This window comes from Berghia stephanieae, chromosome 13 (assembly GCF_034508935.2).
Source record: "Berghia stephanieae isolate SIO BIC M18660-M18661 chromosome 13, UCSD_Bste_1.3, whole genome shotgun sequence".
NCBI classification, from domain to species: domain Eukaryota; kingdom Metazoa; phylum Mollusca; class Gastropoda; order Nudibranchia; family Aeolidiidae; genus Berghia; species Berghia stephanieae.
Window position 1 is genome coordinate 16,473,648 of NC_088372.1, and position 21,766 is coordinate 16,495,413.

At 38.3% G+C, this 21,766-nt stretch overlaps 2 protein-coding genes across 2 annotated transcripts in view; one reads left to right on the top strand and one right to left on the bottom strand.

The window, feature by feature from the left end:
* Positions 1-14,126, bottom strand: part of LOC144958791 (uncharacterized) — a 21,238-nt gene extending 7,112 nt beyond the window's left edge. Inside the window, exons 1-3 of the mRNA XM_078890994.1 lie at positions 14,003-14,126; positions 11,931-12,132; positions 238-377 (exon numbers count right to left, since the gene is read on the bottom strand). Coding sequence (XP_078747120.1) covers positions 238-377; positions 11,931-12,132; positions 14,003-14,024 — 364 coding nt within the window. The 5' untranslated portion in view covers positions 14,025-14,126. The remainder of the gene's footprint in view (positions 1-237; positions 378-11,930; positions 12,133-14,002) is intronic.
* The window catches only part of LOC144958803 (uncharacterized), a 304,414-nt gene that overhangs the window by 177,703 nt on the left and 104,945 nt on the right, over positions 1-21,766 (top strand). The gene's annotated exons all lie outside the window — the stretch shown is intronic.

A 21,766-nucleotide genomic window follows, 5' to 3' on the forward strand; every position in this document is an offset into this window, starting at 1 on the left:
AGAGAGAGAAAGAGAGAGAGGGGGGGGTGAGAGAACGAGAGAAATGAGAGAGGGAAAGAAAGAGAGAGATTAAGAGAGAGTGAGAGAGAGAGAGCGAGAGAAGTGAGAGAGGGAAAGAAAGAGAGAGATTAAGAGGGAGACAGAGAGAGAGAGAGAGAGAGAGAGAGAGAGAGAGAGAGGGGGGACAGAGAGAATCATAGATATTGAGATATATAAATAAATGGGAGTCACACATACTGTGCAAGTTGTTACACATGGTAGTTTGAAGCATTTTCAGGTTTTTCTCGCTTGGGAGAAGAGTGTGATAGTCTGGATGAGTGCACTTCCTGCTGAGCTCAAGTGAGCAATGAATGGCTTTGTCGTAGCTGTCTGGGTTTCTGGGAAAAGAGACATAGTTAGTCTAGGAGTAACGAAAGTAACGTCACTCAGCTCTTTGTTATATTTTTAGCCAGCCATAATGGGCATGGTCTATATTAACTTTCCATGTGCTCGAGGTCATTGGTCACATTGTAAAATGTGCTCAAAGTGACCTACATAGTGAAAAGTGTTAACAGATTTTGAATTATCTAACATTACGATTGGTCATTGTGTTCAGCTTGACACATGTGTATGTTTACAACTTTCATAAACAAAGCAGCGTGTTAACATTTGTTCAGAAATGTCCAATCGTTAGACAGCAACAAATCACGTGACTGATGACTCGGTTGGACGAAAACATAAATATAGATCGCTCCCATTTGTCTGCGTAGTTCTCACTGTAGTCTATCAATCAGACTATAGATATTATGCGCTTGGCTAAGAAGCTCAGAACATTGCCATCCGGAAGTATAACGGACCAACACACAAACTCTGTGTAACCATGAACTTTTATAGTCTGGTTAATACAGTTTAGTGAGAGCAACTCACAAACGCGGATGGCAAAAACAATAACAAAGGCCTGAGTGACGTCATCTGCATACTATCTATCACCGTTCAAGGTTGCACATATTTTTTGTGTTTTTAGTGTGCGCTTGGCTAAGAAGCTCACAACATTGCCATCCGGACGTATAACGAAACAACACACAAAAATTATGAGTAACCTTAAACGTTTATAGTCTGGTTAATACAGTTTTGTGAGAATTACTCACAAACGCGGGTGGCAAAAAGCAATAACAAAGACCAGAGTGACGTCAGCTTCATATTATCTATACAGATTGAATCAAAATTAATGACTCTCCCGAGAAAGAGCATGCACACTGAGCAATATCTAATAAACGTGTTCTATGCGCTTTCAAGCAACATTTGACACGATTCATGACGCCTGGTAGGCGATGTAAGTATTTTTTTTTTCCAAACAGAGGCAACGCTCATCAACAGCCAGGTACTCGTTTTACATCTGAGCACGATGAGAGAATGTGAGCAAATAGCCTTTTGTTTTCAAAGACACAATTTTTGCAGCGCTAAGATTGGGACTCGAACCTTCGTCAAAAGGCGCGTGTCATACACCACAATGGCACACAGCCACATACTTAAGTGTGCTGGGTTTATTAAAAATTATTACAGTTTTAACTCTTTAAAATTGATTGAGTTTTTATATAGGGCAATATCCACTAACGTGCTCAAAGCGCTTTACAAAGGGTCGCTAGCCAACAGCAGCACGTTATGTGTAGAACAAGACATGACGGGTATTAGGGATATTACAAATTGTCTCGACAGAGACAACGCTGTTAGCGGCGGGTACTCATTTTAAACTGAGTACGGTGAGAGAATGGGAGTAAAGAGCTGTTTTTCAAGGATTCAACTATGCGCCGAGCGAGGCTCGAACCCAGGATCTTCCGGTCCGAAAGCGAATGTCATACCACAAGACCACGTAGCCGCATCTCTAAATTCATGTTTGGTATTTTTTTGTTTTTGTTGTTTTTTTTTTTTGGTTGTTTTTTTAATTGATCAACCCAAGAATACCAAGTTGAGACGGTTGGTTAAAAAGGTCAAAATGATTAATACAAATATTGATCGCGTTATTACAATTCGGTTTTTGAGAAATCAAAACCATGAAATGAAAATAACTGCAGTTATATTGATGTGATCTATGTGGCCTTTGGAATGGAAGGTCCTAAGTTCGAGCCCCGCTCTGATCGGCGCATAGTTGAGTTCTTGAAAAAAGGCTCTTTTGTCACATTCTATCACCGTACTCAAGTGTAAAATCAGTTAACAGCGTTGTGTCTATCGGGGGGGGGGAATGTAATATCGCCTAACAGGCGTCATGTTTCGTCCTACATGTTAAATGTTGCTGTTGGCTAGGGACCCCTTGCAATGTGCTTTGAACACGTTTAGTGGATGTTGCGATACAGAAGAAGAAGAAGAAGAAGAAGAAGAAGAAGAAGAAGAAGAAGAAGAAGAAGAAGAAGAAGAAGAAGAAGAAGAAGATACGATATATTTTATTGATCATGAATGGAAATTATTATAATGTTACACATCATTCATCGTTATATTTACACAGATGTATACACTATGATATGAACTTATTGATTAAAATACGAAGCTAATTTAAAACAAAATAAACATCAAATATAATGAAATATTCATAAAACACAGAACAGGTACAAGCAAAGCTATAAAAATCGTACATGAAAGTAGAATAAAGTTATAATAATGTATTTTTAATGTAAACAGAATTTCAAAATAGATTGGGGAGGATTGCACACAAAAGCTAACGCAGGTTGATAAAAAGTAAAAATAAAGCAAGGCATTTGAATGTGTAAATAAATAATAAATAATGTAAATATAGCACCAAGTAAGCATGCATAAATAAATAGATTTTAGAGCGAATAATATATTACCTTTCAAATTTCATATAATAAAAGTCATCCTAAAGTTTCGTATTGCTGATGATATAAAAGAATTAAAATATATTTTATTTTGGTTTTCATGTGTTACTCCTGTCTTATTTTAATTTCGTTGTTCAGAGAGTGGGACTCGCCTCTTTGAATTTTGTTAATCTTAATATTAGCAATATTCTTGTGGGAATCTTCAAAATTGTTCCATCATCATTTCCTAATATTCGATTAGCATGCTTTATTTTTCTATTTATTTTTAGTACTTCAGACTGTTTACAATTTCCACCCCAAGCAGCTATACAGAAACAAAAACGACTTACAATACCAAATGTATAAAACAAAGATAAAATTGCTTTGTCAACATTAATGGAGTACAGTCTCCTTGTCATGAATAATCTTATCCTTATCTTATTTATTACTTTGCATGAATGAGTTGTCCAGTCTCATCTTTCATTGACAATTATACTGAGATATTGATACTGTTCTACCCTCTCCACATTTTCGGTTTTAATAATTGTATGTCCGTGTGTGTTACCATCTTTCCTAAAATCAAATGTCATTTCTTTAGTTTTCTTTACATTAAGTTCTAGATAGTTATAATTACACCATACAACAAATCTTTCAATTTCGCTATAATAATTCAATTCAATACGTTATCTCCGGTTGTTATCAATGCCTGAATGGCGGTATCGTCGGCATACTTTAGAATATTTACATTACTAACGAAAGAGTGAAAATGGAAAGGCTTCGTATGGGAACAAAACAGACAATGGACGTTTCGGGTACAAACCCTTCGTCAGCACAACAATACACAAATAAACGTGGAAAACAAATAAAATATAATGAAAAATAACTTGTATCGTCTGTACTCAATGGTGGAAACGAAAAAACTCAAATGAATCAAAACGGAAAAGTAGAAAACGGTAAGGGCTGCCTTACATTACTTGTGTCGCTGATGCAGTCATTTGTGTATAGACGGTCCATCAGGAAAAGCGTTGTAGCAAGAACAGTTCTCTGCGGTGTTCCAGTGTTGGTGATAAGGGTAAAGGATTCAATTTTGTTGTTCTCATCATCCGTGAGGGAGACGAATTGTGTTCGGTCTGTCAATAATTTAAGTACCCAGAGTGCAATCGAGGGACTCACCTCCATAGTTTAGGGATTACTAGGTGAGGCTGGATGTTGTTGAAGGCACTCTAACAATAAATAGAGTTCTCACATGCCACTTTGGAGTGTATAGGTGTTTATAGTGTTAGAGGAAAACACTAATATCGCGTCGTCCACTCCACGCCCTGATTTGTCAGCAAGCTAGTTTTTGTCTAAATGTTGTGTACTTTGTTGTATAAATCTTTGTTGGATAACCCTTTCTAGACTTTTCAACGGGATGGATGTCAACGCTACAGGACGAAAATCATTCATTTCTTTGGCTTTTTGATGTTTTGGGACGGGAATTATTTTTGAAGTTTTCCATATTCTTGGAATATGCCCGTTTATAAGGGAGTGATTAAAATGTGTGTAAAAATATAGGAGAGTTAATCTTCACATGATTTCAATAAATTAGATGAAATTTGATCAGGTCTACTTGCTTTACCCGCTTTAATATTTTTGAACAATTTAATGACGTTGGCCTGATTGATGTCCCTTTGTTCCTCTGTTCCGTGACGTTTGAGTTGCTCAGCAGTTAGCTTGTTATCTGGTCTGTAAAATCGTGTTTATCGAATCGAGCATGGAGCTTATCAGTATATTCTTATCTGTACCCTTTTCTAAATTTAATTTGGAGTTTTTATTATCGTCCATTTCTGTGACTATTTTGATATTGCTCTACACACTTTTCATGTCATTACATTTTAGTTTCCTCTCAATATTTCATATGTGTATTTGTTTCCACCAGTCATAATTTTTTTTCTCAATTAACAACACTAATGTAATAATAATCATATGTACATTCCCGTGGCAAATGATATAATGGCCCGAGTGACACGCTCTTGTCATCCAACGTTTGTTTTTTCCGAATCGTTTTATTATTTTTGTTTGTTTTGTTCACAATGACTTTTTCACAAAAGGTTATATAGATAGTATGCGCTTGGCTAAGAAGCTCATAACATTGCCATCCGGAAGTATAATGGACCAACACACAAAACTGTGTGAATCCATGAACGTTTATAGTCGGGTTAAAACAGTTCAGTGAACATTACTCATGAACGCGGATGGCAAAAAACAATAACAAAGACCTGAGTGACGTCATCTTCGAACTATCTATAGTTAGTTTCGATGCCACACAGTTCATCGAGGTCATTTACTGATTCAATGAAAATATTCCAATTGGTGGAGTCGATGCACGCCCTTAGTGCATTAGTTGCACCGTTGTCCCATATATGAATGATGACGTCACTCAGGTCTTTGTTATTGTTTTTATGCTCGCCGGAGAAATATTTCATACGGGCGTCCACCATTGTTCCGATAGTTTAGAGCCAGTGTTACTAAGTTACCATGTGTCATAATGAAGGAAGTGACGTTACGACTGTTGAAGAGTATTAGGGTAAAGTTATTGAGTTCAACACGGCTGTCAGAAATGCTACTGTGTAGCCACGTGTCTGTAATATATTGTGAACGGCTTTCTGAATTCAAACAAATGATAGACACAGAGATAACCACACCCCCCGAGAGGTGTGGTTATCTCTGTGTCTATCATTTGTTTGAATTCGGACAGTCCATAATGTAAACAATGACAGTGATTGTTAAACATAGAAAACTACAAAAGTTTTAATTATCGATGGTATGTGTCTAAGAAAAATACCCACTGTTCTCCCTCTTGGTGAATAAAAGCAACACATAAAACTATAGATAGTATCAGAGAGCGTAGAATAACGAGATACTTTACGAGGTCGCGCAAGGCGTATCGAGCCTCGTGTGTAGCAACCAAAAGAAGTCAGGTAAACATTTTATCATCATGGCGGCGAATATGAAAGAAGCAAAGAATACGCATTGTCGTTGGTGTTCTGCCCCAAACTGTAGCAACTCCAAGAATAAAAGGCCTGATTTGTCATTCTTGCGCTTTCCATCGGACCCTAAAATGTGAGTAAATCACTATCTTATAAGCTCTTTGTTTGGTTTTTAAAAGGCTATACTATGAATGTGTTAAGGTAATAGATACTAATGTGTGTAGTATGTGTGAGCGTATATAATATGCCACAATGTTGTTGTTTCGATCCCACGTATTTATGAGTTACTTAAAACTCTTACTAGTGCCAGACGTATGAATCTGCTTGTTTGATTTATCTGGTGAGGTGCCCGTAAAGAGTATTGTGTTTATGGCAGCTTTGGTAACTACGTTACTATATATACAGTCCTCTTTGGCTACACACAACCGCTACAATTGCCCCACCAGTTATAACAATAAGCCGGTGGGTCTTGTGTGTGTGTGTTTTTTTTTTTTTTTTTTTGTTTGTTTTTTTTTGTTGTGTGTGTGTGTGTGTGTGTGTGTATGTATGCATGTGTGTGTGTGTTTGTTTGGGTTGATTTTCTATTTCTTCTACTGCACCTTAATCTACCATCCTAAACTCCATCAAATACCCTTACTGCTGTAAAAATTAACGATGCAAAACGACCATTCAACGCCACAGCGGGTATCCTGAGATGGCGTTATAAGTGGATCAGTATCATTCAATTTTAGTGAATAAATGCGCCTCCTTTTGTTATAGAGGGTTGTGATTTTAGATGAAGCTCATTAACTTAGGCATGATCTACATTGTAACTGTACACAGCCGTGTGAAATAGGCATGTTTGCTTTTTTAAATTCTTTCTACAGTAGCAGGCAGTGGCTCAACAATTGCCGTAGGAAAGATCTGGAGAATAAAACACCAGAATACCTTCACATCAACTGCTTCATTTGCTCTGAGCACTTTGAACCTTGCTGTTTCAGCAAAACTGCAGTGAAACGTACGGTCATTCTCAGGACTGCTGTGCCAACCATCTTCAACATTCCAAATCCTCCTCCTAAGCTTACTCCATCACGACCACCCCCTAAAAAGCGTAAAATTGATGATTCTGCAGAATTACCACCAGAGAAACCATTTACCTCACCTACAACCTCTCAATGTCATCCAGTGACGGATGTATCCGAGACGAAAGAGGAACGTCAAAGAAAAGACAGACTGAAGAAGAAGCTCTGTGCTCAAAGGTCAAAGAACTGGAGACTACAGAGGAAACTCTCCAAAATGGCAGAGAGTTCCCTTCATCAGCCAAACTCCTGTGCGGCAACTAGCTCTAGCGCAGAACCAAGTTCCGAGCAACAACATGGAACTGAATCGAGCAGCCTACAGGCTTCACTTGAAAGTGTTGAACAAACCCTTCGTCTTTATTTACCTCCCCAAGCCGTTTCCTTCATCGTGTCCCAGGTTAGAGTTGGACAACTTCCAAAGAAATCCAGACGATGGAGTTTCCAGGATAAATCATTTGCACTCTCCCTTTTTCACGCTAGTTACCATCTCCGTCTACACTTGCCTTGGCCATGAAGAATGTACAGATTGAACTGGACTCTGCCCGAACATGCTCAACTGTTCCAAATAAAAGTGGAAGCAATGTCACCAGTGGAACGATCTTGTGCCATTGTTTATGATGAAATGGCCATTGAGTCCGATCTGTCGTATGATCCTTCTAGAGATCTTGTGGAGGGATTTGAGGACTATGGATTGTTGCTAGGAAGATCAAGAAAACCAGCCACCCATGCTCTTGTCTTCATGGTGAAAGGACTTAGCACGAAATGGAAGCAACCATTTTCCTATGTGTTATCTAATGGACCAGTGAAGGCTGACATGCTTCTTCTTGTTCTTGTAGAAGTGGTGAAAAAAGTGATAAATCTAGGTCTCCATCCTAAAGCAATGATATGCGACCAAGGATCAAACAACCGGTCAGCATTACAACAGCTAGGAGTCTCTCAAAGCCGACCCTTTGTCATTATTGAACATCACAATGTCTGCGTTCTTTATGACCCACCACATCTGCTGAAAAGCATTAGAAATAACCTGCGGAACTCAGGATTTAGGGTGGCTGGAGACACCATTTCATGGGATTACATCCGGCAATTCTATGAAATGGATTCTTCAAAGCCCATCAGATTAGCGCCTAAACTGACAAGCCGTCACATCAACATGCCAGTTTTTGCTAACCTTAGGGTGAGTCTAGCAGCACAAGTCCTGAGTCATACAGTCGCTGCTGGTATAGCCACTATGGTCTTTCATTCTTCTCTTCCACAAGAGGCATTGCCAACTGCTCATTTCATTGAGAACTTTGATCAGTTGTTCAACGCTTTCAACAGCAGATCACTGAGAAGCAAAGGGACAATGAACAATGCGATGTTGGCACATTCCAAGCACGTGACTTTCTTGGAGCAGACAAAAATCTGGTTGGAAGGCGTCAAACCCCTGAACAAGACAGGTAGTTTGCCATGCCTGGAAGGATGGAAGCTGTCAATCGAAGCCTTGCTCCAACTCTGGCAACACCTGCGAGATGACTGTGGGTTCAAGTTTCTTCTGACAAGTCGCCTGAACCAAGACTGTTTGGAAAACCTTTTCTCCATCATCAGGGCAAAGGGTGGACACCGAGTAAATCCAACTTCTAGGGAATTCCGCCTAGCTCTGCGCCAGACAATGGTTGATGCTGTTCTCGTCCCGGGGAGCAACAAAAACTGCAAGGATGACATCGATACCTTCTTGTTCAGTTTTGAAAATATGGCATCAATGGGAGCCCAAAGCACCGTCAGAACACGACTACAGCAAGATGTTCCTCTTCCACTTCAGCAAGTAATGAGAGCCGCTCCTCCCATGCTCACGACAACCGAGACCAACGTTCTGAATTACATTGGAGGTTACGTTGGGATGAAGTTGAGAGCCAAAAAAAATCTTCTGTGTGAAAATTGTAAAGAGGATTTAATACAAGCACGGAGCACTCAAGACCCATCGCATACGTTTATCTGCAAGAAAAATTTTACCACGGAAAACGAGGGATTGTGTGTGCCATCGCATAAATTAATGTATTCTGACGGCTGCAGAACATGCATTTCGATGCTACATTGACCCCTACTTGTACAAGAGAGGATTAAGAATGTACCTGATTAGGAAAGTGATGGAGGCAACATTAGAAACAGGATTGGAATGCAAAAATGCCGTGAAGCAGTGTGATATTCACTTCCTCGTCATCAACCTTTTCGTCAATGTGCGCCTTCATCACCATGTGAGATGCAAGGCAAGTCAAGAACAGACCTCCACATCCAATAAGTCTATTGAAAGGAAAGCGGCCACCTTTCAGAATAAGTAGGAAGGGCAAGCATGCATTGGGTAAGCTTCATACTCACTTCCATAGACTTTGTTATCAACCACCCCCACATCACCAAATCATCCTCCTCCCCCCCCCCCCCTCTCTCTCTCTCTCTCTCTCTCTCTCTCTCTCTCTCTTCTCTCTCTCTCACACGCAAACATACAAACACACTCCACCTCTTTAATGTTATATGAATTATATTCGCTCAGAGAAGATGCGAGATTCCTCATAGCCATGCATGATAGAAAACTAAAGCAAATCCATCGATGGTTTCCAGAAAGTAATTTGTTTTGCTCACAGCATCATGGGAACAGTTCACTTGAAGTTTCTACATGAGAGAGAGAGAGAGAGAGAGAGAGAGAGAGAGAGGGGAGAGAGAGAGAGAGAGAGAGAGAAAGAGAGAAGAGAGAGAGAGAGAGAGAGAGGTGGGGGGGGGGGGGGTCAGTAGGGTTGGGGGCGTGTGATTCGCTTGTTGTGTCTTTGTCAATTTGATGTACGAGTCCTCTCTAGTTGTGCCCATGTCAAATTTCCTTTTCGGGATAAATTTTTAAGTTAATTTTCTTTTATCTCATCTTATCTGATAATGTTTGTATTCGATATTGATACCTGGACCTCGATCCAACGGCTTAATAAACTGTTTGATGTTGTGCGAATTATATATCCACTACATTCCATTACTTCTCTCGCCACCATGTGCCGGTGTTTACCTGTCTTGGTTATTTATAGCTCGCTCCTCGCCGCATACGCAGTCACCATCCCTCGCTAACATTGTTGTCACCGACGAAGTCGCGTGACTTCCCGTCCGTAAAGCCTCTCTATTATCTACGCTCTCTGATAGTATGCAGATGACGTCACTCAGGCCTTTGTTATTGTTTTTGCCATCCGCGTTTGTGAGTTGTTCTCACTAAACTGTATTAACCAGACTATAAAAGTTCATGGTTACACAGAGTTTGTGTGTTGGTTCGTTATACTTCCGGATGGCAATGTTGTGAACTCCTTGGCCAAGCGCATTCTATCTATATGTCAATAATTTGATCGAGAAAATCGTGTGATAACTAGTCACCCATCTGATGGTATAAATATAATAACAATGATCGAAAGGTCGAATTCATTCACTTTATTGTTTATAAACAACCAACTTTGTTTGAGCGCGTGTGAAGGTGTGTCATAAATTCCATGTTTTGATCGGTCAAATTTCTACTGGTTTATCAGTCGCGACCGGCAATTCTTCAATTTTGTTGCTTACAGATAGTTCGAAGATGACGTCACTGAGGTCTTTGTTATTGATTTTTGCCATCCGCGTTTATGAGTAATGCTCACTGAACTGTATTAACCTGACTATAGATAGAATGCGCTTGGCCAAGGAGTTCACAACATTGCCATCCGGAAGTATAACGGACCAACACACAAACTCTGTGTCACCATGAACTTTTATAGTCTGGTTAATGCAGTTTAGTGAGAACAACTCACTAACGCGGATGGCAAAAACAATAACAAAGGCCTGAGTGACGTCATCTGTATACTATCTATAAAAGTTCATGGATACACACAGTTTTGTGTGTTGGTCCGTTTTACTTCCGGATGGCAATGTTATGAGCTTCTTAGCCAAGCGCATACTATCTATAGATATCACATTGCCACTCATCATCGACATGCATGTGTGCGGGCTTTAACGCCCGATTTCCTCCCTCTTTTATTCTTTCGACTTGGAATAATAATAGATAGCGTGCGCTTCCCTAAGACGCTCACAACATTGCCATCCAGAAATATATCGAACCAACACACAAAACTATGTGTAACATTGAACGTTTATACTCTGGTTAATACAGTTTAGTGAGAATTAGTCATAAACGCGAGTGCCAAAAAAAAAACAACAAAAAAAACGATAACAAAGACCGCAGTGACTTCAACTTCGTTCTATCTATGGATAGTTCGAAGATGACGTCACTCAGGCCTTTGTTATTGTTTTTTGCCATCCGCGTTTATGAGTAATGCTCACTGAACTGTAATAACCTGATTATAAACGTTCATGGATACACACAGGTGTAGACTCGAGTGACGTCATCTTCGAACTATCTATAAACGTTCATGGTTATACATAGTTTGTGAGTTGGTCCGTTATACTTCCGGATGGCAATGTTATAAACCTCGAAGCCAAGCGCATAATATCTATAGATAGTATGCGCTTGGCTAAGAAGCTCATAACATTGCCATCCGGAAGTATAACGGGCCAACAAACAAAACTATGTGTAACCATGAAGTTGTATAGTCCGGTTCATACAGTTAAGTGAGAACTACTCATAAACGTGGATGGCAAAAAACAATAACAAAGACATGAGTGACGCCATCTTCGTTCTATCTATACTGCAATATAATTTGTTTTCTTGATTACACATCTTGTTTGGCCGTAAAGACTTTAAAAATGTCGACTTTACTTGATCATAACGTTGTAATATTGAAATCCTGACAGCTTTTAATTTTTGATATTATATAAAAATCTATCTGGAAAAGTATATAAACAATACCCAAGTGTCTCGTGTTTTTAAAAGAATTGATTTTAGCATCTAAACCAACCCTAAATAACACCGAATGTAGGCGGTCGACGTGTAATTATTTGCAGGTCTGATAACCCAAATTGTTCTGGGCCCATTGTTGTAATGGAAATACTCTCAAACCGACGCTAAATATTGTCCTTTAAAACAATGTTAAAGCAGGCTCATATTTGTGTTCGGCAACCAGTCCTGCTAATTTGTTCACGTAGGAGGAGGTGGATCACAAATACCTGGAAATAGTGACACTCACTTGCAGACAACATCAGGGGAGTTTGAGAGAGCGTTGTTCTTGGCTGCTTCCTTCTGTTGGTCGGGGTTATAAGGGTCACTGGCCATGTGCAGCACGAGACCCTGGTCAGAGTAGCACTTCCGCTGTCCTGCTGTCATGGCAACGGGATCGTAGCAGATCGGGTCATATGTAGGACTTTGGCACCAACAACAGCCTACAAATGCTAGAATTAATAATAATAATAATAATAATAATAATAATAATAATAATAATAATAATAATAATAATAATAATAATAATAAAAATAATAATAATAATAATAATAATAATAATATAATAATAATAATAATAATAATAATAATAATAATAATAATAATAATATAATAATAATATATTGGTCAGTGATTAATTTTCGATCCACGAAATAAACAAAATGAAACGGTTAAAAAGAAAAACACAGATAAAGCAGTGGTGTAAAACGAAAACAAAATAACACATGCATAAGCAACTCCATTCCCCCCCCCCCCCCCACCCCCTCCCTAATATACAGAGGGAGAGAGAGAGAGAAAGAGAGAGAGAGAGAGAGAGTGAGAGAGAGAGAGAAAGACAGACAGACAGACAGACAGACAGACAGACAGACAGAGAGACCATATATTTGTTTTGGAACAATTGGTCAGTGAAGGCTGTTAGAGCGTAGAAGCAGAAGAAGAAGAAGAAGAAGAAGAAGAAGAAAGAAGAAGAAGAGAGAAGAAGAAGAGAAGAAGAGAAGAAGAAAGAAGAAGAAGAAAGAAGGAAGAAAGAAGAGAAGAAGGAAGAAGAAGAAGAAGAAGAAGAAGAAGAGAGAAGAAGAGAGAAGAAGAAGAAGAAGAAGAAGAAGAAAGAAGAAGAAGAAGAGAAGAAGAAGAAGAAGAGAAGAAGAAGAAGAAGAAGAAGAAGAAGAAGAAGAAGAAGAAGAAGAAGAAGAAGAAGAAGAAGGAAGAAGAAGAAAGAAGAAGAAGAAGAAGAAGAAGAAGAAGAAGAAGAAGAAAGAAGAAGAGAAGAAGAGAAGAAAGAAGAAGAAGAGAAGAAGAAGAAGAAGAAGAAGAGAAGAAGAAGAAAGAAGAAGAAGAAGGAAGAAGAAGAAGAAGAAGAAGAAAAGAGAAGAAGAAGAAAGAGGGAAGAAGAAGAAGAAGAAGAAGAGAAGAAGAGAAGAAGAAGAAGAGAAGAAGAAGAAGAAGAAGAAGAAGAAGAAGAAGAGAGAAGAGAGAGAAGAAGAGGAAGAGAAGAAGAGAGAAGAAGAAGAGAAGAAGAAAGAAGAAGAAGAAGAAGAGAAGAAGAAGAAGAAGAAGAAGAAGAAGAAGAAGAAGAAGAAGAAGAAGAGAGAAGGAGGGAAGAGGAAGAGGAGAGAAGAAGAGGAAGAAGAAGAAGAAGAAGAAGAAGAAGAAGAAGAAGAAGAGAAGAAGAAAGAAGAGAAGAGAAGAAGAAGAAGAAGAGAAGAAGAAGAAGAAGAAGAAGAAGAGGAGGAGGAGGAGGAGAGGAGGAGAGAAGGAGGAGAGGAGAGAGAAGAGAAGAAGAAGAAGAAGAAGAAGAAGAAGAAGAAGAAGAAGAAGAAGAAGAAGGAAGAAGAAGAAGAAGAAGAAGAAGAAGAAGAAGAAGAAGAAGAAGAAGAAGAAGAAGAAGAAGAAGAAGAAGAAGAAGAAGAAGAAGAGAGAGAAGGAGGAGGAGGAGGAGGAGGAGGAGGGGGAGGAGGAGGGAGGAAAAGAAGAAGAAGAAGAAGAAAGAAGAAGAAGAAGAAGAAGAAGAAGAAGAAGAAGAAGAAGAAGAGAAGAAGAAGAAGAAAGAAGAAGAAGAAGAAGAAGAAGAAGAAGAAGAAGAAGAAGAAGAAGAAGAAGAAGAGGAGGAGGAGGAGGAGGAGGAGGAGGAGGAGGAGGAGGAGGAGAAGGAGAAGAAGAAGAAGAAGAAGAAGAAGAAGAAGAAGAAGAAGAAGAAGAAGAAGAAGAAGAAGAAGAAGAAGAAGAAGAAGAAGAAGAAGAAGAAGAAGAAGAAGAAGAAATTTTTTTAATAATGAAAAAAAAAAAAGGGGGGGGGGGGGGTGACCGTGTAAGATAACTTACCTAAAATAATCCAAGCTTTCATTGTCGTAAAAGTTGTATTCTCTACTACTGCTCCTATCAAATAACGCTTCAGTTACAAGCCCACGAACCACCTTTTCCTGGACGAACAAAACTCAATAAAAGGAATCCTATCGGCGTCATTGTTTGACTCAGTCTTTGTTGGGAAGTGGCGGTACGTAGCCCAAAAAAATTGATTGTCGAGACGCAAGAGCTACAAAGTTCAAAGATTTATTTATTGTTCTTAATTTATTTATTTGGAGGGGGGGGGGGGGCGGAGGCAATTGCCAATATATTAGCATAGAATTTCAAATTAACAAATCCAAATAGGTAAAATCAATAATAAACCAAAGCAAACAAACAAACAAATAATACTGATACTAACAATAATAATAATAATAATAATAATAATAATAATAATAATAATAATAATAATAATAATAATAATAATAATAATAATAATAATAATAATAATAATAATAATAAATGAAGAGATTAATAAATTAATTAATTCATACAATGATGACTTATTTAAATCGATAAAACCACTAGGCGATTATGTAGATCTCAGTTTAAAATGTTAAGAATATGAACGTTTATACAGCGCGTTTCCCAGGACATGGTGAATACATTTCCCTATGCTTCATTTATTAGTTTTAAGCGTTATACTACATAAAAATAAATCTCCAATCCATACACACACAAAAATCGCCTGTTAGACGTACATAACTATACTAGCACTCTCACAATATCAATGACTTCCCAAAGACATTATCTCATTTACACTGGTGAGTTTTGGGTTATAAGAGAAAGATGCCTTACCCAACTGATGTTTTGTTTTGTTTTGTTTTTTCTGAAGAAGGGTTTTGAGCCTGAAACGTTCTGTCTTTGTATTTTTTTTTCTCTTTTTGTACATTCATTTAGTCTGTCGTTAATTGTGAATTACTGTGATATAATGGGGTATTATGAGAGAATCAACTATATGAAGAAATTTGAGGTAGCTTATATCAAATTGACCAGGAAACCTAAGCTTCTTGGAGTTAAATAACCAAAAACTCCCCTCTCTCTCTCTCTCTCTCTCTCTCTCTCTCTCTCTCTCTCTCTCTCTCTCTCTCTCTCTCTCTCTCACTCTCTCTCTCTCTCTCTCGTTAATCCGATCATAACAAATGTATTAAAAACTCAGTTTTAAGTACCCAGTTCCCATTTAAATGAGGATAGATCACTCAGCTGGCGGTTTAAATACAATTTTTGTAAAAGAATGGAGTGTGAGGTCATTTTTGTTCATTCTATACATTGTGAGTAGGACTCACATACAAAATGGAAGGGCATCCGATCCGTCTGGCTGCCGGTATGTATTAATGTATTAAGATATGATAAGGTAAGATGAACTATATTTATCCTTTCTTGAAAATTACATTGGGGATTGCCAAAGACAATAGCATTTCTCAATATCAGTAAAATAATAAGAAGGAAATATATTAATAACAACAAAAAGCTTAACAAAACTAAAACTAAAATGCCGTTGCGCTTCCAGACCATTTCCCTCATATCGGTTCCGCTACTGCTAATCTTGAAGTTGATGCGACTTATTTCAGTTACATAATAAGAAGCAAAGGATGTGGATGTCCACACATACGAATGGAATCGGGGTTGTGTAAGTCCTAAACTGATACTGATAAGACACGGAAGGACATGAACGCAATAGGCATTGGCGTCTAAAGCAAGAAATGACCTTAGTGTATTTGTTTCCGTTTATACTATGTGTAGATGCAATATTTTAAAAGCACAACGCACTTCTTGACACAGTCAACTCATCTGATTTCTCTCGACAGATACAAATAGCAATTCATGAAATCTATGAGTGTTAATCTTTTTTTGGGACAGCGTGGCTCAGCGGTACGGTCTTTGCTTCGTACCCAAAAGGTACCGAGTTCGATCACCCGCCGGGCTGTGTGGCCTCGAGCAAGTCACCTCGCCCTAGCTCACTTTGCGGCGCTGCTCTGCGGCTGACGCCTGGGTTATTCCAGTCTTCCCTAGGAATAGACCCTAAAGACAAATTTCCCCATGGGAATGAATAAAGGGAATTATTTTTTTTTAATTTATTCTTTTTTTTTGTTGCAATAAATAAGTGTGATCGTACTGAAATCGATAAGCGTTCTAGAACAAACCATGGCCTGTTTTATTTACTTATTTCACCTGACAAAGAAGTTTTAATGAAGTATATAACCAGAAGAGCTGATTTAATATTCCTAAATGACAAGTCGGTGTGTATTCGATACTAACCATCAATTTTCACAGTTGCCCATATGACATCTACGTGTGTGTGTGTATGAATGTGTATATATGTGTATGTGTGTATATGTATGTGATCTGTTTGTATTCATGAGTATGTGGAGCGCCCGATCCATCTGTCATTCTAAGTACCGGTGACCAAAAGTAAAAGTACAAATTGACACATGGCTCTGGTGAGCACCAGTGGGATTGAAACAGGGACGATTTGAGATGGAGATCCGTGGAGATAAAACCAGTGGAGATTGAATCTGGGACAATGGGACACGGACATCACCGGAGAGTGATCAAGGAGCCACAGGATATGGACTCCAGTGGAAAGTGATCCTGGTACTGTGGGAGGTGGACACATATGGAGAATGAACCCGAGATTATTGAAGGTGAACTTCCGTTAGAAATTAAATAAATAAATTCCCTTTATTCATCCCATAGGGAAATTTGTCTCTAGGATCTATTCAAGGGAAGACTGGGATAGCCCAGGCGTCAGCCACAGTGCAGCGCCGCAAATTGAGCTGGGGTAATGTGACTTGCTCAGCGGCTTGTGATCGAACTCGGTAACTTTCAGTAACGAAGCAAAGACCATACCTCATAAAGCCATGCTGCCCCCTGAATGAGCCATAGGTTAAGAGAGGTGGACACCACTGATGAGTGATCGTGAAACCACAGGATATGGACTCCAGTGGGGGAGTAGACCTGATGCTATGGGAGGAGGACACCACTGGTGTGTGAACCCGGGACATGGGGAGGCGGACACCTGTGATGAATGAACGCGGGACAATGTGATATGGATACCAGCGGGAACGTATTTTTTCTGGAATGTTTGGTTTTATCCATAGAATGTCCCTGAAATTTGAGATTGAGGGTAGGCATGCCTGGGGAACAGCTTTATTGGGGAGAATTCTTTTAAATCTTGTTAGCTTTTTGTCATGATCATTTTTTAGTTAATCTCTCTCTACCAATTAGTCAGATCTACAACGTTTTTCTCTTTCATGAACTTATTGTCAGTTTTTACGAAAATCAATCGCAATTTTATTTGCAAACTTTATTGTTTTTTGCAAATGTTGTTGTTGTTTTTTTTGGTTTTTTTTTTTTTTTTTTGCTTGCACGATTTGGGAATTTGATTGCATGCCAGAACATCAAGATCTGTTCTCCAAACATTACTTACTTCGTCGTCTCTACATTTTGGCACTAGATACCCATCATTTATAATCTTCAGAGATTGTAGTACCATCATTAAACTGGCACTAGAAGTTCAAGACTGTTCACTGCCGAGCTGTTGGGTTCACAACATAAATTTTATTCCTAGTTTTTAAAAAATCCATGACATTAACATTTGCCACAGTCTCTCAAATTCACATCCTCACCCTGGCTCCGTTCTCTTAAAAGGTTTGAATTACCACAACTAACAACATTTTTATTGTACTCAATGATTCCTTTATTCCTCAGTCTGTCAAAACCAGCAATTCGGCCTTTTTTGTCCAGTTTCATAATCATCTGAACCTCTTCTTTGTTCTTGTGACACCTTTCTATATGCAGAGACAAATTACCAAAGAATTGTTTGCAAAAGATACAGGGTCTTTTTGGCTTTCTGTCTTTATCTGCATCTGTGGATAACAAGAAAATCTACTCAGATATGTACTAGAATAAATCCATTAGTTTGCTACATACAGAGAAATCAGAGTAAGTTCAACACATCAGGACTGTAAGAATCTGTTGACTTTATCCATTTTCAGGGGTCAGAGAAGGAGCTAAATGAGACCAATGCCTCGTGTCGGCCTTATCCTGATTCCACTGTATCACACCAAGTACATTTTCTATTTTATTCACCAGTTCGTACCAGCGTACCGTCGAATGTCTTCCTTCCTTTTATACTAAAATCGCTTTCCATCATTGAAAAGTTCCTAACAAAGTATGATCAGATTAACTCTCACCTTACTAACTATGGAAAAATCGTCACATTCGTTACGATGCAACCAGCCTTATTCTCATTCAGATTTTTTATTTTGTGCATCACAAAATTTGAAGAAATATTATTGTTTTTGTTATAGAACTTAACAATGTTCTGCAGAGCTTGTATAGCTGAACAAATTTATATCAAGTAAGCTTTTATTCCTGTTTAATAAGAGTTTTAAAAATCTATTTTAATGTTATGTGGGAAAGGCCTATTGGGAAAATCTGGAATATGGTCGGTAAGGAGGGAGTTAACTTCATTGTCTCCAAGGACACATAATGTATAATGGTAAGGACATTAGCATGGCTTCGTAGTGCACTTGGTTCATCTTGATATAGTCTGAATTCCATAAGGAGTTGTATGAAGTTGATTCCCAGCAAAATACTTTTACCCACATTTTCCTAACATACTTAGGTGTAAAAGGAGTATAATAACAGTAATAACAATCTAAATGCAAGCTTATATTTTAACTGCACTGGAACAAATCCAGGGTTTCTGCAGCAATTCCATTGTAAAATTCAAGGAGTTTTTGAATGAGTTTCCAATGAGAATTATTTTTAATTCTGTGATTAAAACAAAGATTAAAATCCTTCGATAGTTAGTTTCTCCACTAGTAGAGGCAACTCAACTCCTTGACTGCTGCTTCCTCAGATGTGTAAGGTCCTCAAATATTCTTTTCTTCAACTAATCTGAAGCTATCAATGCATTTGATTGAATAATAAACTTCATAGTATTCAAGTGGTCTGTCGTTTTTTGGGGGTATTTTGTCTGCTATTTTGTTTTGTCAAGATCTGAAATCTCATTCACAGGTTTGGCTTTCTTCACTTTCAACACCTCTTGCTCCCCAGATTTATCCTCTCTCTCTCTCTCTCTCTCTCTCTCTCTCTCTCTCTCTCTCTCTCTCTCTCTCTCTAATCTTTTCATCTCCTTCTCCCAAAGAATTGGGATGCTAGCACATAAACATCGAAAAACCTGCAGAATTTTCTGACCACTCAAAAAAGCCTGCACACAAATTACAATTTTTAAATACTAAAAACACTAACCAATGAATTTCAAAGTGGAAACATGAATTTTCTGCACACGAAATCCGATCTCTTTTTGGCAGTACAATACTATTGTATAAACAGAATGTCATCAACCACATCGACTTCCCTTTATTCTTCTTCTTCTTCATACCAAACACACAACTCCAAAATCAGATAATGTCTAATAAAAAATATACGAATAGCTCTGTATATGGTAGAGATAATTATGATGTGGTGGTAGTTGAAATAATGGTGATGTTGATGGTCGTTGTAGTGGTGCTAGTGATGATAATGTTATGGTGGTAGTTGTGGTGGTGGTAGAGATAATGATCATGTATTAGTATTATTATAGTAGTTGTAGTCGTGACGGTAAATATGCAGTAATGGTTGTAGTAATAGTGTCGTGGTGGTGGTTGTAGTAGTGGTGGTAGTGATAATGAGGATGATTTTGTGGTGGTAGTATTAGTGGTGCTGATGATGATGATGGTAATGATGATGAAGATGATGATGCTGTGGGAATGTTGTAGTAATGGTGGTTGTAATGATGACGATGATGGTGATGATGATGATGATGATGATGCGGTTGTGGTGGTAGCAATAATGGTTTTTAGTTTTTATTCTCTGTTATCTCCTGGCAGTTTCCTAATCACTTCATTTCTTGTTATTATCAACATAAGTGCCTGCTCCACTCACTTCTCTGAATTAAATTTCACCCCAAATACCGGAGCATACTTAATGTCTCAATCGTTTCTATGTTACATGTTTGTGCTGAGGATATTGGCTTTTAAGCTTAAATGCTAACCAACTAACTTAACGGCGTTTGTGTGTGTTGAATCCATGACCTCAAGAAGTCGGGGAGATAGACTAAGGTTTGAAGCGACTTTTTAATGGTTGAGCCATTGACAAACTAATTGGGAAGAGCAGACCTAGCGAAAGAATAATCATCTCTTTCCATACATTCTCTCCAATTCAGCCAGTTCTCCTTTATTCACAGATTCACTAATGCCCAAGTCTCATTGTTTCAAGTTGACCAGAGACGCCAACTTAAAATTTAGTTCACGTAAATTTCAGAAACGTTCAGAAGAATTTCAATGCTTAACCAGAGACGCCAACTGAAAATTTAGTTCACGTAAATTTCAGAAACGTTCAGAAGAATTTCAATGCTTTCACAGGAATTTCTGCAAACAAAATATAGATAATATATTGAGATCTATCAAGCCAAAACCAATCCAAAACCACGTTTTTCGAATCAAGTAAAATTCTAAAACCAATTTCATAATGACATATAATTGAAGACAGAAAGAGAGACTGATAGATTGATAAATATATAGATAGATGGATAGGTAGAGATAGCTAACTCGATAGCTAGATGTGTTTGTATGTCACAAATCAATAAAGTTTACTCAGTTCTTTCGTCTCGTTTTTTTTTTTTTACTTTCATGTTTCTGTACTCATCACTACATTTACTTTGAGCCCCAAACCACACACACACACACACACACACACACAAATCAGTGAACTTCACTATTCATCTCACTATACACCCCAGCACGGTTTCCTCGAACTCATATTAAGAGTGTTCCGATTTTTTTCCTTATTGTTCTTTGTTACCATTCCATTCCTTTCTCGAACTAATTTTTATCCCGAACACGGTTTCCTCAAACTAATTTTACCCAGCCATCGTAAAAAAAAAAATCAATTAAAGGCGGTTATGTGGTCTAGTGGTATGACACTCGCTTTCGGATCGGAAGGTCCTGGGTTCGAGCCTCGCTCGGCGCATAGTTGAGTCCTTGGAAAAGACTCTTTACTCATATTCTCTCACCGTACTCAGGTGTAAAATGAGTACCTGTACGTTAACAGCGTTGTCTCTGTCCGAAAAGTTGTAATATCGCCTAACAGGCGTCATGTCTCGTCCTACATGTTAAGTGTTGCTGTTGGCCAGGGACCCCTTGTAAAGCGCTTTGAGCACGTTTAGTGAATATTGCGTTATATAAAAGCTCATTTTAAAGGATTTTTTTTTAATGCGCCCGGTGATTTCGACCACTGTTGATTTACTGTGACATTGACAGTTACATATAGTATGCTTATCGTGTGCAGGTGTGTCTACCACACACACTCCATAGCTGCTTCGCATAACCGAAACCTCTCTACTTATACTTATTACTTCGCCATTCGTTCTAATGTAATAATGTACTTAAGTTTAATAGTGTGAGATGACAATTGGCAAAGGTGGTCTTCTTTTGTTTTGAGAAGTTCTTTTCTTTCAAGTACCTCTCAGACTCACTGTCCATTGCGATGCCATTTTGTTTTGTTTTTGTTTTTAAGGGTTTTACGGCGCTTGCAACACATTTAGGTTATATCAGCGCCAGTAAAAAGGAAGAAAATGGGATAGTAAAAAGTTCTAGAATTACAATTAAAGCACCCAAGAAAAAGTAAGACAAAGGGGAATTGAGAACAAATAAGGATCAGATGTAGATTCCAAGAGCATACCTACAATGTACT